This window comes from Danaus plexippus, chromosome 4 (assembly GCF_018135715.1).
Source record: "Danaus plexippus chromosome 4, MEX_DaPlex, whole genome shotgun sequence".
NCBI classification, from domain to species: Eukaryota; Metazoa; Arthropoda; class Insecta; order Lepidoptera; family Nymphalidae; genus Danaus; species Danaus plexippus.
In genome coordinates this window covers 6,564,501-6,582,953 of record NC_083538.1, presented here as the reverse complement: position 1 = coordinate 6,582,953, position 18,453 = coordinate 6,564,501, and the positions used below count along the sequence as shown (strand labels likewise).

The 18,453-nt window shown below is 31.1% G+C and overlaps 1 protein-coding gene across 1 annotated transcript in view; it reads left to right on the top strand.

Moving 5' to 3' along the window:
* Window positions 1–17,435, top strand: part of LOC116768574 (cadherin-86C) — a 55,482-nt gene extending 38,047 nt beyond the window's left edge. The window contains exons 3-15 of the mRNA XM_032659317.2: window positions 5,133–5,323; window positions 5,471–5,715; window positions 6,030–6,113; window positions 7,026–7,151; window positions 7,289–7,553; window positions 11,552–11,744; window positions 11,823–12,066; window positions 12,176–12,761; window positions 13,110–13,464; window positions 13,579–13,723; window positions 13,802–13,932; window positions 14,221–14,547; window positions 14,627–17,435. Of these exons, the coding sequence (XP_032515208.2) occupies window positions 5,134–5,323; window positions 5,471–5,715; window positions 6,030–6,113; window positions 7,026–7,151; window positions 7,289–7,553; window positions 11,552–11,744; window positions 11,823–12,066; window positions 12,176–12,761; window positions 13,110–13,464; window positions 13,579–13,723; window positions 13,802–13,932; window positions 14,221–14,547; window positions 14,627–17,063 (5,328 nt within the window). The 5' untranslated portion in view covers window position 5,133 and the 3' untranslated portion in view covers window positions 17,064–17,435. The remainder of the gene's footprint in view (window positions 1–5,132; window positions 5,324–5,470; window positions 5,716–6,029; window positions 6,114–7,025; window positions 7,152–7,288; window positions 7,554–11,551; window positions 11,745–11,822; window positions 12,067–12,175; window positions 12,762–13,109; window positions 13,465–13,578; window positions 13,724–13,801; window positions 13,933–14,220; window positions 14,548–14,626) is intronic.
* The last annotated feature ends 1,018 nt before the right edge of the window (window positions 17,436–18,453 follow it).

Sequence of the window (18,453 nt, the reverse complement as noted above, 5' to 3'; positions counted from 1 at the left end):
TCGAATAATTTTTTACGCACGGACGGACTAGTAGAGCCTCAAAGGGCCGGAGGCGAGGCCGTTACAGATAAATACTTCGTTATTAAAAAACTTACATATTGTATTCAAATAGTTAATCTTACTAAAGGAATCTAACAAGCTGACCCAGTTGTATTCAATGCTGTCGATGAAAAAAAATCTAATTATCCCATTACGGTTATGTATTTGTTGGTAACAGTTAAAAATAAATCAAGTTACCTTATCTCTATTTAGCATAAGACCATAAATGTTTTATTTAGGTCGTCGCCGTATGTGGCTCAGTCTAAGGGTCAGCTTGCGTGATCCTTGCTATAAAGTTAACTTTTTGTAAAGATTTACAGTGCCATGATACCACCCTATATGGGTCAAGGAGTCAAACGGCATGTTAATAAACCTTAATAAGTCACTTCTAGATCGAGATAACAACGGCTACTCTATGAAGCTTATCTGACTAATTATCTCGACTGCTACGGATAGAGAAATTTCTAGGAAGCGTGCATTAATAAGAAATATAATGGTTATAAATTGAAATGTAAGAAACTTATACCTCCGGAATAATACCTTGTTATTTAGAGTTCACTAATTAATAGAGAGATTTAATCTACAGATAGTTACTAGAATTTTACCATTCAATTCCTTTAGGAATTTTTTTTGGACCATTACCGCTTCATAAGTATATATTTATATTTTCTATGTCTATGACTTACTACAACTAGCGCAAACCTAGCTGTTTTGTATTTTATAGCTCATTGAATACTTGTAGCTGTTACGGTATTCAATTATAACATAACTTTATAATATTTATCGTTAATTACACATCGAGATCATGAACATCACTAAGCTATGGCCATTGGCCGTGGATATAAATCATTATATTCTTAATATACAAAATTTTACCTAAGTTATATCGAAAACTATTTTACAGATAATAAATAGTATTCTAGTTTAGTGTATCTGTATTATTAAAACGATAACCTACATACATTCGAACTGTATACAAATCGATCTTGCTCAACAATAGCGTGTCAACAACACATTTTTTAGCTTTTATATATTATATTTACTTCTTTCATTCTAGTTCCACATATTTAATTTGAAAATATATGTAGGTGATATTTTAATGTAGAGTTTAGACCAATAAAATAATCATGAATCGTAATATATTTTTGTGTAAGGGAATAAATTATTTCGTGATATAATAATCATTCGATGCAATGTTTAATCCAACCAAAATCCTATGCCAGCGCTTTAAATATAATAACATTAAGCCGGATATTCTTATCGATTCAATATGAGATTATGATAATTCATTGTCAGTTTCACTTTTCGTTTCTAATTAGTTTAATTTAGTTGGAATTTAAAAATATGAATATTGAATTCGTAAACACCGTTTGGTTTTGTGGTCAGCATCTAACAGGCAAGAGTACTATTAGGATTACGTTGGGGTCACAACGTGCAGCGGCCATTTCGTAGTATCCCGCTGCTCATGACGCCTTAGAACGCCAATCAAAGAAACTACATACTTTCGTCTGTCGACAATGACAAATAGCACATCTTCGCAACACCTAGTTAAGCTATCTCTTTGTGTTTTGATAAACGATCGGCGTATTCTACAGTGAAGCCCTTATTACGTATTTGTATCTTTGATCGATTGGTAAAACGCAGATCCTATTTTTAAATATAATTATTGTTGGTGTTCGTATTGAGATCGTTATTGACATTAATAAATTATTTTTTCATTTCTTAATATGACAATCTTTTAGCATTGCTAGTTTTATTTATTTTTATTTTAATCATTTTGCTACTGTAAAGTTATGATTATAGGATTAAATAGACACTTACCATTATGACACGAATCAAGGTTTGGCCTAGAATTTTACAAAATTAAAAGATTTCACAATATTTTGTTTGAAGCGTGAGTAATTATCAGATCGATTATGAAAACGATGCTAAAATCACTGCCGAATACTGATATTATAATGTCATTCCACTAATATATTTAATACAAAACTTTGGGTCATCTCTACAAATGTTTGTAGCTGTTTCATGTAAAACATACTCTTGGAATTATAATGAAATATTTCCGTTATATAGCTTAGACATCAGAATAATGTAAAGACTGCAGTTAATACCTTCATTCCATTCAATTTGCACGGGAAAACTTCACAACAGTTTTGTTAGTAGTATCAAGTGTCATAACAATAACAATAGATGTCACTGATGGATAAAATGCTCATAAATTCCAAAAAAAAATTCCTTAACCACAATACTGAAACCAACGAAAATAAAGTCACAGACAAAAATAAGTTTCATATAAACTTAAATAATTTTTAGTAGAATATAAACAGGAAACAATAAATAACTCGTTTAAAGCTAGTCATGTCAGTTTAACGGCGTCAAGTCAATACGATCTCAATAACATCGCTTTTTATGTTTCTATGACAGTTAATATTACACATACATTCAAGCTAAAAGTGAGCAATTATTGTTGTATAAAATTTTAATAATTTTATGCGACACAAATCTCGTACATTAACCATTTCAGTAACAATATTTAAAATTACATTTGCTTAGAATTAATTTAGGTAATTCACAATAAAGGCCACTATATCAAGATTAACTCGTTAAGGTGGCGTTTAGGTCATAGACATATTTTAGCATGGCGTCTTAGAAACTAGCTTTGTAACTGTGTAAGAATTACTCCGACACAGAAGCTATAAATGATATATATCATATCTTATTAAATCTGACTTATTTTAGGAATGAATTAAATGACACTAAAACCATATTGAATCATTCAATATTTTTAGTACTGAGAAAATTATTTTAGCCGGAAACTTTGGTACACGCAACGGTTAGCAAGAAATACATGATTTGAAGTAGCGTCTACACTAAATTCTTTTCCTCATGAACCTGTATGAGTGCTAAAACTTTAATATATTTATTCAAGCCTTCTTCATCAATTAAATCATTACTTATTAATTTATATCATTATTTAAATGAAGAACTGACACACTTTTGTACTTGGAAACGTTGAATAATATTTTTATTTTCAACATATTTTATATTTTCACTTAAAACACCTTACTTGACTTGTGTTATCTGTAGCTAATTTTCACCTACAATCAACACGTAATCAAAATATTTCTTCCTGGTATGCCTTATTCCATTTTGAATTCATTAACAATATATTTTTTTTAATCCATATATTCAATAATTTTTTGAATTTTTAGCTGTTATATCAACCTTTTCAGTTTTACCCATGTATAAAAGAAATAATGGAAGAGAAAAATATGAGTATATATTTAAATTTGTCTTTCAGATGACTTCCCATACTATCCAAAGTTCCGTCTTGTGTACACAGACTTCCAGTTCAGATCGTGTCTATATTTTGCGAAATTCACGTCAACCCATATTTAAGGCTCGCTTCGATGACTTATTGCACGTTTATATGTTAAACCGATACCCAAAGTGTCAGGAGAACTCGTGACAGGGTTTCTCAACCTATGGCCCGGAAAATTTACAAGCGGTAGTAAGAAACGGATTTAATTTTAATTTTATATCTGAACAATAATATTGTCAGGTGTTTTATTCCCGTGAAATGGTTGTCAGTTAACAATTCAAAACGTTTTATTCCGATAATAATACGAAACATTTAATGATCTGATTGTTTCATAGGAATTAATGTAAATCAAATTTTATATTTTTAAATTAAAGTATATTGCTAGTTGTACATTAATTGTGTTTGGCCAAAGAATTTACGTGTTTTAGTATGTAGACATATATCTACAGTATACGATATATGCATATAAATATGAAATTCCGGAGTACATAAATTAGATTCAGTAATTCTATGCAGCCATAAAGTGGATGCTTCCTGGTAACTCAGAAGCGGGTGATTTCGTAACACAATTTTCCCTTTCGTAAGTCGCTGCGGTGTCCTAGGGTATGAGTAATTCGCTATAGATTATGGCATTTCTCGTATCTTTATTAGCGGGCAGCGTTGTTTCAGATGCTATTTAAGATTGCTGTGAAATCAAATGAACTGTTACTACAATCACACGCATTCCTGGTTTTAATCTTTATCTAAATACATTAAAGTAATATGAGTATTTTTCTCATTTTAACAAAAAATAATCCTTTTAAAAAATATATCAATGACAGACAATAGGATCTATAGCTATAATTTCGTTTCATTACTTTCATTACAAGCTTTTGTTATCAAAAATGTAGAGCAATTAAGAAATCCGTTCTGAATTGGAGAAAAGGGAACTTTTTAAAATATTGAATAAAATTAACATAACAAATTTTGTTGAAAGATTTTTTTTAAAACGCTTTAAAATGACAAAAAAGGTACAGTGTTTTCGTTTAATCTTTAAATTGAAATGTCTAAATGATATTCATGTTTTTATCATGGCGAAGACAACAAAACAATATACTTATTATCAAAAGTAAATAAAAGCATTTAGATAATACGATTACATCCAGTTGTAAGAAGTCGTAAATATGTAATTGAGCAAATATAAGTGCCATAAAGAGATCTCTTCAAAGCTCGATCAGCTCACGCATTTAATTTTATTTAACACCTAGCTTTGGGTTAAAGATATCTCGTGACAAAATGTATCGCTTTATTCGGATTTCTACTGGTATTTTGTACAATATGGGCACTTATTTAGAACCATTTGACACCGGCCTCTTATACTAAGCTAAATTAAACGACGTTATTGTATCCTTGTGATGTAAATTATTATCGTTTGTTTTACTTACGTTGTCAGGGATGCGTAAGAAAACCATGTTTATTTGACGTTAATATTTGTGGTACTATTTATGTTAAATTATATTTTTAGCACAGCAATAATCCTACTATTCTTGTACAGGTGAAAGTAGCTCTCTATGAGTCTGTTATGTTTTCTTCCTCAAAGTAGATAAGACTGAGACTATAAGACTAAGAAAAAAAAATACACTTATTATAAAAACTTAGGTTTTTTTTGCGAAATGTTTGCAATTGGTGATTAATCAGATCAAGTCTATGTTTATGTTCTAGAATTTTCTATATTTACTTTGGTGTTCATTCATATCTAGTAGGAAAATAATATTCAATTAAATTATACTAGGATGACCTTAACGGCGGTGCTGGTGTTATTGACGCTGGCTGCGGCAGCTCACAGCGGCGATCCCGTGTTCGACCCCAGCACACTCATGAGGCTCGTGCTGGTGCCGGCAGACGCGGCCACCGGCTCCGTCATCTACCGCGTTCGAGCTTCCGATCCGGACTTCGATTACCCCCTGCACTTTGAACTTATCGGTAAGAAAATCATATTAGTGCGCGAAAACTGAATACTTCAGTGCAAAGTTTATTTCTTAAGATTAACTACACAAAATTGACATTTACATTTGACAATCAACATTTTACTTGCCCGTACAGTTATGAAATATTCTTATTTACGTTTAGGGCAAATGGGCAGACTCGACATAGGCATTGAGACACTACCTTGTACTCGGTACAATTCAGTCTGTCAAGCCAATGTGATATTGCTAAGGAGGCTAGAGCCAGGCCGCTACGTGGACTTTAGGCTGTCGGCTCGGAATACCAGAGGGCGAAGTGCTCGAATTGCCTGCTCGATCACAGGCACTAATGCTACTACCCCTCGAGATACTATATTTCCTCATCAACCCAGTATCATTTTGGTGCCAGAGGTAATAATTAAGAATAATTTTAAATATCAGTCAATCAGGATATTAAAAACACTACATAGCATTTTAAAAAGTTTACTATCTATGTCCAGTATTATTTATAACTTCAAATGAAGCACCGTCCGATGCCTGCCATGATGCGTCATGATTGATGATGATGACATGACACTTCTACAGGAGAAACAAACTAGGAAAACTAAATCGCTATTAAATTGCAATAGAACTGAAACCTATATAAATACGAAGGGGAACAAAATTCTCTGATTGAGTCAAAATGGAGTAAATAATTATTTTTTAATTAAGATATTTTTTCACAGGATGCGAAGAGAGGAACCGACCTTGAAATTGTAATTGCAAGGAAGAATCCAGTATCCCCAAAACCTCTGGAGTTGGAGCTTTGGGTACTAAATGTTCATTTAATTTGAATTCGAGACAATGAAGTGTAGATTGGATTTAACGATGTTGAATAACTCCACAGTTAAAACGCATTTCGCTGTAACCGCATAATGAAGTTACGCTCCCACCGCTAATGGGAATCATTTTCACCATGACATAGCGTTGAGGGAATTTCATCGTCGTAAATTATTTATATTTTAATTTTAACTGAAAAGCTATTATTAGGAGTAACTCGTCTTTACATAATTGTCTCATTTTACTAGCCTGAAGCATAAAAAGGGCTATTTAATATTACCTTCGTAACCTCTGATTCCTATCTTATTATAAAATGATGCGTTTTATATTTTAAAAATGTGAATTCTATAGTTTTTTGCGACGTTATGCAGTAAATACTGTGAAATTTATTGACAACTGTAATTTTAATGTTAATGTTTATTGAGGAGACACAATTTCATTGCAATAATGCCAAGAGACAAAGAATACCTTGGTGTAATCATGTTACACAATTACCTTTTAGAAGACTTAAGGCGTGTTCTCAGAATTTTAGTGAATGGGTGGAACTTGTATTTTAAGGCGTGTTTAGGTGTGATAAAATTACGAAATTAGATAAATGATAATATATCAATAATATTCGAATGATTATTAATTCAACATTGATTTTTAATTGTGAATATCATGAAATATATGATGATCTTATAGAATTTTAAACCTTTTAAAGTGTAAAAAATATTATAGACCGTAAATACATTTCAATTTACAGTTCTAGACTCTTATAAATTGGCCCAAGGTTGACTTATGCCGACTTTACGATTGCAGACCTCCGTTACAGTTCAAATAACCCATTTCAAAGGTTTTTCTGCCAAAGGGGTGATTAAAGCCTTTTGTCTTGCCTACAATCACAATTTTTTTCTGTTCAGGGTTCGCCGCTCTTCGCAATCCGTCAACGCCGAGTTTCTAGCGAGAATACCGAGGGCACAATATTTTTAGTTGGTCCATTGGATTTTGAGGCTCAATCCATGTATCACCTAACATTGCTCGCTGTTGTAAGAATTCCTACATTCAATAATAATATTTTTTTATATATTAAATTAAATTAAGATTCGATTACAAATTGTCACAAAGGTTTTATGATAAAATCCTTATTAATGTTTATCCTTAAAATAAACCCGCTACATTTCAGGATCCCTACGTCGAAATAGGCAAGGACACGCGAAATATAGCTGGTTTAGAGGTTGTGGTGGTTGTGCAAGATGTTCAGGATATGCCTCCTGTTTTTACTTCAGCTCCACCCATCACCCATTTACCTCGACAAGTAATTCCTGGTGATATGATTGTAAGAGTAAGAGCTGAAGATGGAGACAAGGGTGCTCCTCGGCAAATAAGATATGGACTAGTTTCTGAAGGGAATCCGTTTACACCGTTCTTTAACATCAATGAAACAACAGGTATTTATGATCAATAAATATAATAATATTTATGAAAACTTTAATCAAGGCTTAAGTACGTCTATGATGCAATGTATTATAACAGTAAACTTCCGATACCATAAATTTTAACTTTAACATTGTAAAGTAGATCGCTTCATGTAAAATGCATGTTCACACTTATTCCAAATCTGATTCCAACGCAATTGAAATTTCAAATAAATATTATCAGATTTCAAACACGCATTGGCAATGACTGAACCCAGTTTAGCGTATCGTAAAGTATAGTTTATTTATATCATTTTAATCAAATATTGAATTCAGTGAAGCATTTTTCCTTTTTGTATTATATAGGTTGTTTTAAATAATGAGGTGACAAGTAGCTTCGTGCGAAAACCTTGCGTGCTACCAGCAGCGGTGATGTTTATAGGTTCTATGATAATCTGTATCACATTTAAATTTAAATACTGTTGAATTTCCAAGCGAAAAACTCAAGTATTCCAACTACAATAATGTTTTTCTATTTTATGCGATTACTCTTTAATTGATTTCATCACTATTTTCAATATAAAGAATGAAATATATTTATTAATTATACATACATAGATTTCAATACAATGAGGTAAATGTCGGTTTTGTCTGAAAACAATGACATAAACTGAGGAAGACGTACGAAGTCATTGTATTGGTTCAGATTACCATGTTGAATTCACAAGTTACAGTCCCCTATTTGAATAAATTGAAACTTTAACGTCTATTTTGAAGGCAATGGATTACCACATTTCAATCTTTTGCAACTTCCATTTACATTCAAAGTATAAGTTTGTATGAATGGAGAGGTACTCTTAAAAGCTTCTATACAAATTGAAGCTCTATACTTATAATGATAAACCAATCCGTAATGCGGATTGATCTCAATTCATTTGTCTTGTTCATTCCTCTTTTGAAAAAATGAATTTTTTTGTATAAAAATTTTTAAGACAATGTGTCTCCTTTCATGGTTAACTGAAAACAGTTTCAATAAACGAAATATTATAGATCGATGCTAAAATAAAGATTCTTATATATAATTACTTCTTCCATATTATACTGTAACATAATGAGTGATTACATATTAAAGTCGCTTCAAAGTTATCTAGTTTATACTATTAGCTTTACTCCTTTGTTACCACTTGTTAAAGGTCAACATAGCGGCTAACCCAATCAATGAGGACACCTGCTAAAACATATTTGGTATCTTAATTAACTAAATAGCTAAACCAATATGTCCATGACATCCATGAACATACAAAGTAATAACCATGCGTTCCTTCTAAAGTTTATCCTCATTTAACATCTGTTTCCGTTCCCATTTTTATATTCTAACAGTGAGGTCAAATTATTAGAATTTTTATACAAACGTCGACCTACCTCATTATATCTTACAGTGTTATCACCCTCAACGTAACCTACTTAAGTTGAGCTAATTCCGCATCACGAAGCCCATTTTATTAACTATTTAAACCAAGATTAAATTTCAGTTATTTTCAACGAATAAAATCCAACTTTAACTGCAAACTTTGACAATTAACCACAAAGCTCACTAATTTCCGTATACCGACTGACGAATTAAGCAAAGTTTTAAAATTAAAACTAAGCTAACATTTAGCTTACATTAAAGTAGTAGAAATTGTTTGCCACTATAAAGCTAAATTAGTGGTTTCATTTTGATGTTTTATATTGATAAAATTTTATAGCAAGTCTGAATGTTTTGTGTTGTGAAAGGAACTATGTATTTGAATAGTTCCAATCTCTTAAGATGCATTGCGCTTCGGTTATTCATTCAAGAATAAACTTTATCTGATCGTATTAAGTGATATATTTATTAGAATATATGCAGTCCATCGGAGGTCGTACAATGCGTACTAACGGACAGGGAGATCGTTTGAACAAATGCTACCAGCCTAGGATTCTGCAGTTGTGTATAATACCTCATTAGCCCATACCTGCTGACAGTCTCACTGAAACCTTGCTCCAGGTTAAGAATTTTAATGGGAATGTTTCACCGAAAAACATGCTTATTACCTTAAAATAAAAATATACATACTTATTACCTTAAAGTTATTAAACAATAGTGAATTTAAATTATAAATTTTCACCATAGGATAGCACAAACAATTAATTATTAAATTATAGTACTACGGAAAATAAAAAGCCCAAATAACTTTCTATTTAAATTGGTTTATTAAGGAGTGGCGGAAATTTTCTGGCTCGGCGCACGCAGAGCATACTATTGTAAACAATCTCTGTCTAACCTTACTTTCATAATAAAGGAGTACTTACTTTGAATAGCATAGCATCCAAGACAAGTTAACAATACTCCTGTTTCGACTTTATCAACCGACTCAGTCACATTCTAGATTTTCCGTTATAAGTAAATGATTTCCATTCAAGTTTATTCAACTAATCTTCAACTTAAAACTGTTTATAAAATAGACATACAGGCTATAAATATAACAAATAATATTGTGAAAAAGTGTATAATAGAATTGATGTCAAAAGCAAAACTTATAAAAGTTGGCAATTGAAAACCATTGAGATAAAAAAGGCCGCCGAGTAAAAAATGACTGTAGTTCTGTTGTTTTTCTACAGCCGTATATTTCATAACTATTAGTTTCATTGACCTATAAGATATAAAAGTTTATTTAATTCTCCGCAGCGATGGATATTTTAATTAAAAATACATATTTAAATATATATGACTTGTAAATTCGGATCACATTGACATATCTTACATCGTTACATAGATAATAAAATATTAATAAAATGAAACGATTATAAATTATGATAATTCGCTAAAATGCTTTGTCATGGTAATAGGCAACTTAAAATTTGTCGCTGGGACACTTTTGTATGCAAATCAAGATTTGTGTCTTAATGTCTCTCTTGTTATTATGTAATAATTTAGGGTATGTGTAAATTGCTGTATAATTTGAATAAATTTTGTATATAACAATATAATTATCATATATTAATATCAGTAAAGCTTTCAAATGTTGGTAATGAATACTAGGTACTTTTGAACTAGTAGAATAAACACTTTCATATTTAAAAAAAAATGTGAAAACTCAACCGTATTTATATATAATTATACAAAATGTTATGACGTGCAAACAAGCTCCTGAGAAATAAAATATATACGTTGTCACCTCTCCTACCCTCTTAAAAAGAAACATAGAGAACTTACGTAATGAATTATTCAGTGACAACTTTTTCGAGCGATGAATGCCTTTTTGTAACCAAACAATGAAAGTCACTCAGGGCACCCATCTCATTTTGAGAGAGAAGTATTTTAAGACAACCTCCATATCATAATAAATTAATGTTATTACTTTGATCAATCTAAAGTGAATTTAATTAATCAAATATTTACAGGGAGTGAAAAAATATTATTATAATATTATATCATATAAATATAAACTCAACGAAAATTATTTTTTTAAAGCAATACTAATTTAATGATAATCATGTCGCGTGTAGATTTATTACATGAAACATATTTTCCCATATGAATTAATTAAGTAACTAAAAGGCAATAAAAAAATTAATGAATTTTTATCATCTACAGAAATACACCTTGATAAAACAATAATTAATATACTATATAAATTATAATAACTTATATAGACTTCGTTTTAATAATGAAGCTGAATAAAGCTTTCTTTTACTATAACAGAAATATACAATGAAATTATAATTTAAAACATTAAAAGACGAATATTGACACCGCCATCTATTGCACACTCTTAGAAATATATTAAAGAAGCTCAGTCCGTTTGAGATTGAAAAGTGAACTAAATAATTAGTTCACTTAGTTATCTAGATGGCGCAATGGTTACCTAATTTATATGTGTTAAATAAGAATTTTTAACCATCGCCTTGATTACTATGAATTCCTTTTATTTATATTTCACTTTGTTTATTGACTTTGTTTCTACTTATGTCATTTTTGTTCTAAGTATTATAATTTTATATTAAAGGTGAGGTAACTTTGGAACGGCCGATTGAAGAAATTGCAGCAATATCACACGCTGGAGCACCAATACTTCTTACTGTTGTTGCTGAAGAAGTACGACTGTCCCGGGAGGAACCGGAGGCTATGTCATCGACGGTTCAACTGGCGTTCATTTTACCTGAAAGGGATAATTCTCCTCCGTATTTTGAAAATGAATCGTATGTAAAATAGTTCATACTAACTGTTTCATAAATAATAAAGATTAGTTAAAAATATAAACAAATTTAATATTACAGTTACATTACACATTTGGATGAAAATGCTCCGCAAGGTACAGCTTTGGTATTCAACGATCCGTATATACCGCAAGTGAATGACAACGATGCGGGAAAAAACGGAGTGTTTTCTCTTTCGTTAGTTGGAAATAATGGGACTTTTGAAATATCACCAACAGTGGCGGAGAGACACGCGCAATTCATTATCAAAGTGCGGGACAATACTATGCTGGATTATGAAGCCAGAAAATCAGTCGTGTTTCAGGTAGGTTTTTTATTTTATTTTTCTGTGTTGAGAAAATATATATATAAATAGTAAAATACTGAATATTTAATAGTAATAACAGCTTCAAATGTTTTTTTTCTACATTCAGATTTTGGCACAAGAACTTGGTCCAGCAACAAACTTGTCAGCAACTACGGATGTGACCGTTTACTTGAATGATGTTAATGATAATCCTCCTATTTTTTTGGCCTTATCTTATGATGTGGAATTGCCAGAAAACGTTACAGCTGGAACTAGAGTTGTCCAAGTTGCAGCTGATGATGTAGATACAGGGGCATATGGAAAAATTCAATTTACTGCCATACTAGGATATTTAAATACTTCTTTAAATTTAGATCCTATAACAGGAGTTATAACTGTAGCAACAAATAATCACGGTTTTGACCGTGAAGCAATGCCAGACCTGCATTTTTTAGTAGAAGCTAGAGATAATGACGGTATAGGATTAAGAGTAACAGTGCCATTAATTATTAAGTTATTAGATGTAAATGATAACCCACCAGAGTTTGAAAGGGCCTTATATGAATTTGTATTGTCTCCGAGTTTAAATAATTTTACTTCATCGGCATTTGTGAAGGCTGTTGATAAAGATGCCGAACCACCAAATAATGTAGTCAAATACGAAATAATTGAAGGAAACCGTGAGGGTAAAATTGCTATTAATGAAGATACAGGTAATTTTTTTTTATTTTGTAATTATAAACTTTTAAACTTTTGTTATTTTCGTGATAACTAACAATAATTAACATTTTGCAAAATTAAACTTATATGCATAAAAAATATAATATATAAATTCATTAATAATAAAATAATTATTCAATATAAATTATTATAAACAGTAATGCAAGATATGAAGAATATATATTTAATCTATCATTAAATATTTTTATTCAAATAAACGATGAAAACAAAATATTGCATTAACGTAAAAGAATACATTACATCTTTATTATGGTTAAATAAATTAAGTTTTAGATAAAAATTACAAACATCGACTAATCACCCAGCTTCTTTGTTTCTAGGGGAAATTTATTTATTAGAACCATTGAAAAGAATCACAAAGAAAAATGCAAATAGGCGTAAAAGGCAATTTGATAATCAAGAAGAGAGTGAAGTTTATATGTTAACTATTCGAGCCTATGATATGGGAGTTCCAAGGTTGTTTTCAACAACAACAGTGAAGATTTATCCTCCAGAAAGTAAAACTAGAACTATGTCTTTCATTGTTCCCGGTGCTAATCCAGATAGAAAAAAATTAGAAGAAGTTTTGAGCACATTATCTGGAGGAAAAGTAACTATTGTAGATATAAAACCTTACAAAACTAATGAGGATAAAGGTTCAATAGATCAGAGTGGCCAGGCGTCTAGTCAAGAAAAGTACGTAGAAAATTAAGACAAATGTGTCTTTCAATGATCATTATTAAGATTTCTTGTAAATTAAGTACATGGAAAATAATTTCTAAAGTAACGAAATTGACCTTTTGCTTTCAGAAGTGTGGTTACTGCAGTAGTTCGTATGGCTGGTAATGCTGCTATTAATGTTGCAAAACTTCAAGAACAATTATCAAAGAATATCACATTATATTCCACCACTGTCGTGCAGAAGGATCAGACATCAATAATTGATAACGATTCTGTAAGTGTGTCAGTCAATTGAGTTACAATTAGTCATTTAATTCGTTACTATTATTTATTTAATTTTTTTTTGTTTCAGGGCGTATATAAAGCGGAGAGTCGATTATTATTCTGGCTTTTAATCTTATTAGCAATATTAATAGCTCTCGTTTTATTACTTCTTATATGTTGCTGTATTTGCGAAGGTTGTCCATTGTATATGCCACCAAGGTAGTTAATGAATTGTTGTATTAGCTTCAAAATGATAATTGCTGTAAAATATATATTAAAACTTCGAGTTTAAATATTCCCTTTCAAATAAAATATAGATAGCAAATTATGTTTAGCAGTTATGAATATTTTTTTATATACTATTTAAACTTACATTTATTGCACTTTATGATACTCAGAAGTTATAAAAAAATAATGTGGCACCGCACTCTAACCGATAAATATTATATTTTTAAAAATAAAACATAAAGTGAGATAGGTACATAGATATCTATTAATAAATTCTAGGAAAAGAGTGATACGTGTCAACTCCACAGAGGACGACGTGCATTTAGTGGTCCGCGACAAGGGAGTTGGGAGGGAAAACAAGTCGACCCAAAACTTAGAAAGTAAATCAATACAAGCACCTGAATGGAGGAGAAGAGAAGCTTGGAGTGCCGAACAAACAGATATTAGAACAAAACCAACACAATGGAAATTCAATAAAAGAAATTATAAATCAAAGGAACTGAGTAAACCCGCTTCTACGCCTGGTGACATTAGACAAGAATTTGTGCAAGCTGCTACTGATAATGATTATAAATACGATGATTCTAGGCAGTCTTTTCGACGAAGGTAAATATAGATCTGTAATTTTCAGGATTATGATAATTTGTATTAAGGTAATATTGGTTAATAAACATATTTTTTTTAGGGATGGCCCCAACATAATTTATACAAAAGAAATCCAACTTGAAGATAACTTTGCTAGTAAGCATAAAGAGTACATAGAAGATCTTGAAAATGGTTATGATAGAATAGCAACTCTTCACCATCAACGAAAAGACCAGGACAATGATTCTATAAGAAGACATGAAATCGATCGAGGGTCTGAGGTTGAAAGTGATCATAAGACTGATGATAAAAATTTCCATGGTGAACATCGATTAAAAATTGAGTACGCTGATAAGCGCGACCCGTCTTCCATGGGCAGAGATCAATTTTTCATTAAAGAGGGAAACACTGAAATATTAAGGCTCGTTACACGGGGAAAAACTGAGGACGAACGATACGTTAACCTTCCCATTCAACAACAACAACGACCAGTTACATTAATTCCTCACACTCAATATGTAGTTGTGGATAATGGTAAGGAATTGTTAATGGAACGATTTATTAGAGAACAAGAAGAAGAAGCTAACAACATAAGGGAAAGAATGAGTAAAGTTGTAACTGATTTAGACAACGTCCAATCGGCTCAAGATGGTAAAAAGTCTCAACTAATTATAGACAAACATAGTTTTCCGCATGAATACACTAATATGACACCAGAAGTCCCAGGGGCAGTTCCTCATAAATCCGATTATTTACAATCTGCACTTATAGAAATGCACAATAAGTCATCTATTCACCAAGAACTATTGGAATCATCATTAAGAAAGCAAAATGAACTTTTACATCAAATATTAATTGAACGTGAAAGAATATTACACAATCAGGAAACAGCATCTCAAGTGGAAAATAAGTTAGAGACCCAAAGTTTACCAGGACATGCTGTGATGGCTACTCAAACTGAGTGTCATATTGGAACTCAAACAGATTCTCATTTACTAAATGAAGTGAAACGGAAATCTCGTAGTGATAATGAATCATACAGTGAAGACGAATCACAAAAAAATTCTGATAAAACCCATAAAGTAACATGGGTTAAAAAGAAAAAACCAAGAAAAAAAATTAAATACAAAGACCCGAGGCGTAGTATACGTGTTTATGAATTGAAAAGAAAAATTAAAACGCCTATAATTGAAGAAAGCGACATATCACCATCTGCAGAGAATGAAAAGCAGATTAAAATAAGCAAAACAAATGAAAGAGAGGAAAGAATCAAACATTACGGTGACATCACTAAAAGTACGGTAACTACTTCTAAGAATGAATATGTCAGTTCCACACAATATAAAAATTCAGAACCCGACAGAAAACTTAAATCTCGTAGAGAAGTATTGATGGAAATATCAGATTCTTTGGATGAAAAATCAACACTCGATAAAAAACAACAACAAGAACCATCTTCTTCTTCATCTTCGAGAACTGAGAATTTTAAACGAACTATATCCTATGACCATGAAAGTAATAAGGGCTCTCACAGTGGCACAGATTCACCAGGTGAAGATAAACGGAACTCAATATTCTCGCGACAAGCATCTTCAGAAGAGGCTAAAGAAAATATTTGTAAACAGTTGGAATGTCATAGTAAAAGTAATAAAATTGAAAACCATCAAGAGCTTAGTGATAAAGACCTTTCAACTAACGACTCCATAAAAATTAAGGAAAAAGAGAATAAGGAATCTATGAAAACTAATGAAAAGCCTGTTAAAAGTTTACCACGATATATGCAATGGTATGGCAAAAAATCAAAACCTTCAACATCTGAAAAAATCGTACCAGACAAACCAAAAAGACCGTCTAAAATAAAAATAGAACAAGAAAGAGACACAAAAGATAGAACAAGCCGATACGGTAAAATTATTAGCAAAGATAGTCAAGTTGGCGAAGTAAAAAAAAACTTCAAAGAAAAAGAAAGTGATTTTATTCATCCTCGCTTATTAAAAGAAGGAAAGGTAACACCTGTTCCAGAAGGACCGTTACCTGATGTACATCCCTTGTTACAACACTCAGAGCACAGATACGAGCACCAGTACCAAAATCAAAATCCTCTATGTTACGTTCAACAAACACATATACCAAAATACTTAGGTAGCCAAACTGAAAAACCAGTGTTGCCACAAAGAACTTCTTTAGAGCAACAGCCAATTTATGTCAATCAAGATGGTGTAACAGAAAACAGCACAAAACCGGATGTTGCAGAAAGTGCCTTAACTCATAGCATTGCTATATCAAGTGCGTATGGAAAAGAACAAAAAACTGCGTCGGAGGTTCACGTCTCCAAAATTAAAATATCGGGTGAAACGATTTCTGAGAATCAAAGAAAATTGGACGACAATGATTCAGGTATAGCTATGAGCACACTTGTACACCAAACAGGTATTAAGAGATTACCTATAACGGAGAAGAAAAGTGTGTTTACTATTGCATACGACGACGTACAAACGAAACAACTACGGCCTGACAGCAGCTCCACCTCTTATTAATAACCTGATCAGTATTCGAATAGTATCCGAAAAATAAGTGCCTTATATATATTTTTATTCCTTAATTATAATATAAATACTGGTATTTATTGAACACAAACGGAACTTTTCATGTAAAATGTAAATATATTTCTGTTTAGTAAATTAATTAATATTGTACAACAACTGCCTTTATTTGATGACTGGTTTATAAATAGATCTATTTAAGAATATTTTTACTGTAAATAATTTGGTAAAACTTTTATAATTAGTTAATTATTGTAGCTTTAATAAAATCTGATGTAAATAATTATGATATCTACCATTTTAGCCGTACTGATGCAGTACATGAATCTATATTTGTTATAAAATATAAAGTTATATTATATTCATGAGGTTTAGTTTCATTTCGCTTTTCCCAGAAGTAATAAATAAGTCAGAAAACTTACAAGTTAGCAAAATACAAAAACATATAAATTTCCTAGAAAAAAAAAAATCTATTTCACGAATTTGTTCCCGAATTACTTTGAATACAATCAATAAAAATGAACAAATTAAAATTACGAAATAAAAAAACAAAACACAAAAAATTGCATTGCCACCATTGCCGATCGTTTTTGACCAATTCATACCAGGCGTCCATAATACTCGAAGACATGTTTTACTCAGTCAGTAGCTACTCTCAGATAGATGGCATTATTTCAAAAATTCCTTAAACTGTAGAATCGGAATACCTGTTATATGCTCATAAAATCAACTATTCCATAATAGATGGCGTGAAACTCAGCATTCATATTACGTATCACAATTATTTTCCCCTACTCAGATATAATTGTTATAAATAACAAAAAAAAATGCCTTTGAATTATATTAAATAAAGCGACATAGATAAGATAATTCGTACTTAGTATTAACATAAGTTACAACTATATCTAAGATTTTGGCGTGTCCTCATTTAAATGAACTAAATTTTACGATACTACGCTTTTTTTATTATTTTATAACTACAAAGTGCCGACAATGACATTTTCATCTCGTCTGCCCGTGATAACAGTTCCTGTAAAGAAACCAAAACATCGGGTAACTGAATTTAAATTCGTTTTAAATTTTATAGTGCCTCAAATTATTTGACATAATTCATGATTTAAATAAATAAAAAAATATATAAGGTCAGGAATAATAGGTTAGGTTAGGTCATGAATAGTGAGTTTTATATAATAGAAGGTAGATAAAATTCAACACCATTAAAATAGTCAGGTACGGATTGAAGTACCTTAGATTTCTTATTAGCAACAAGCACTCAACTCTCAAGAGAATCTAATACTAAGCAAATTCTTTTCAGATTAGCAATCAACTTTGGATATAAAGTTTGAACATTGTTTCATTGAGCACTCAATCATTCGCCTCAGCA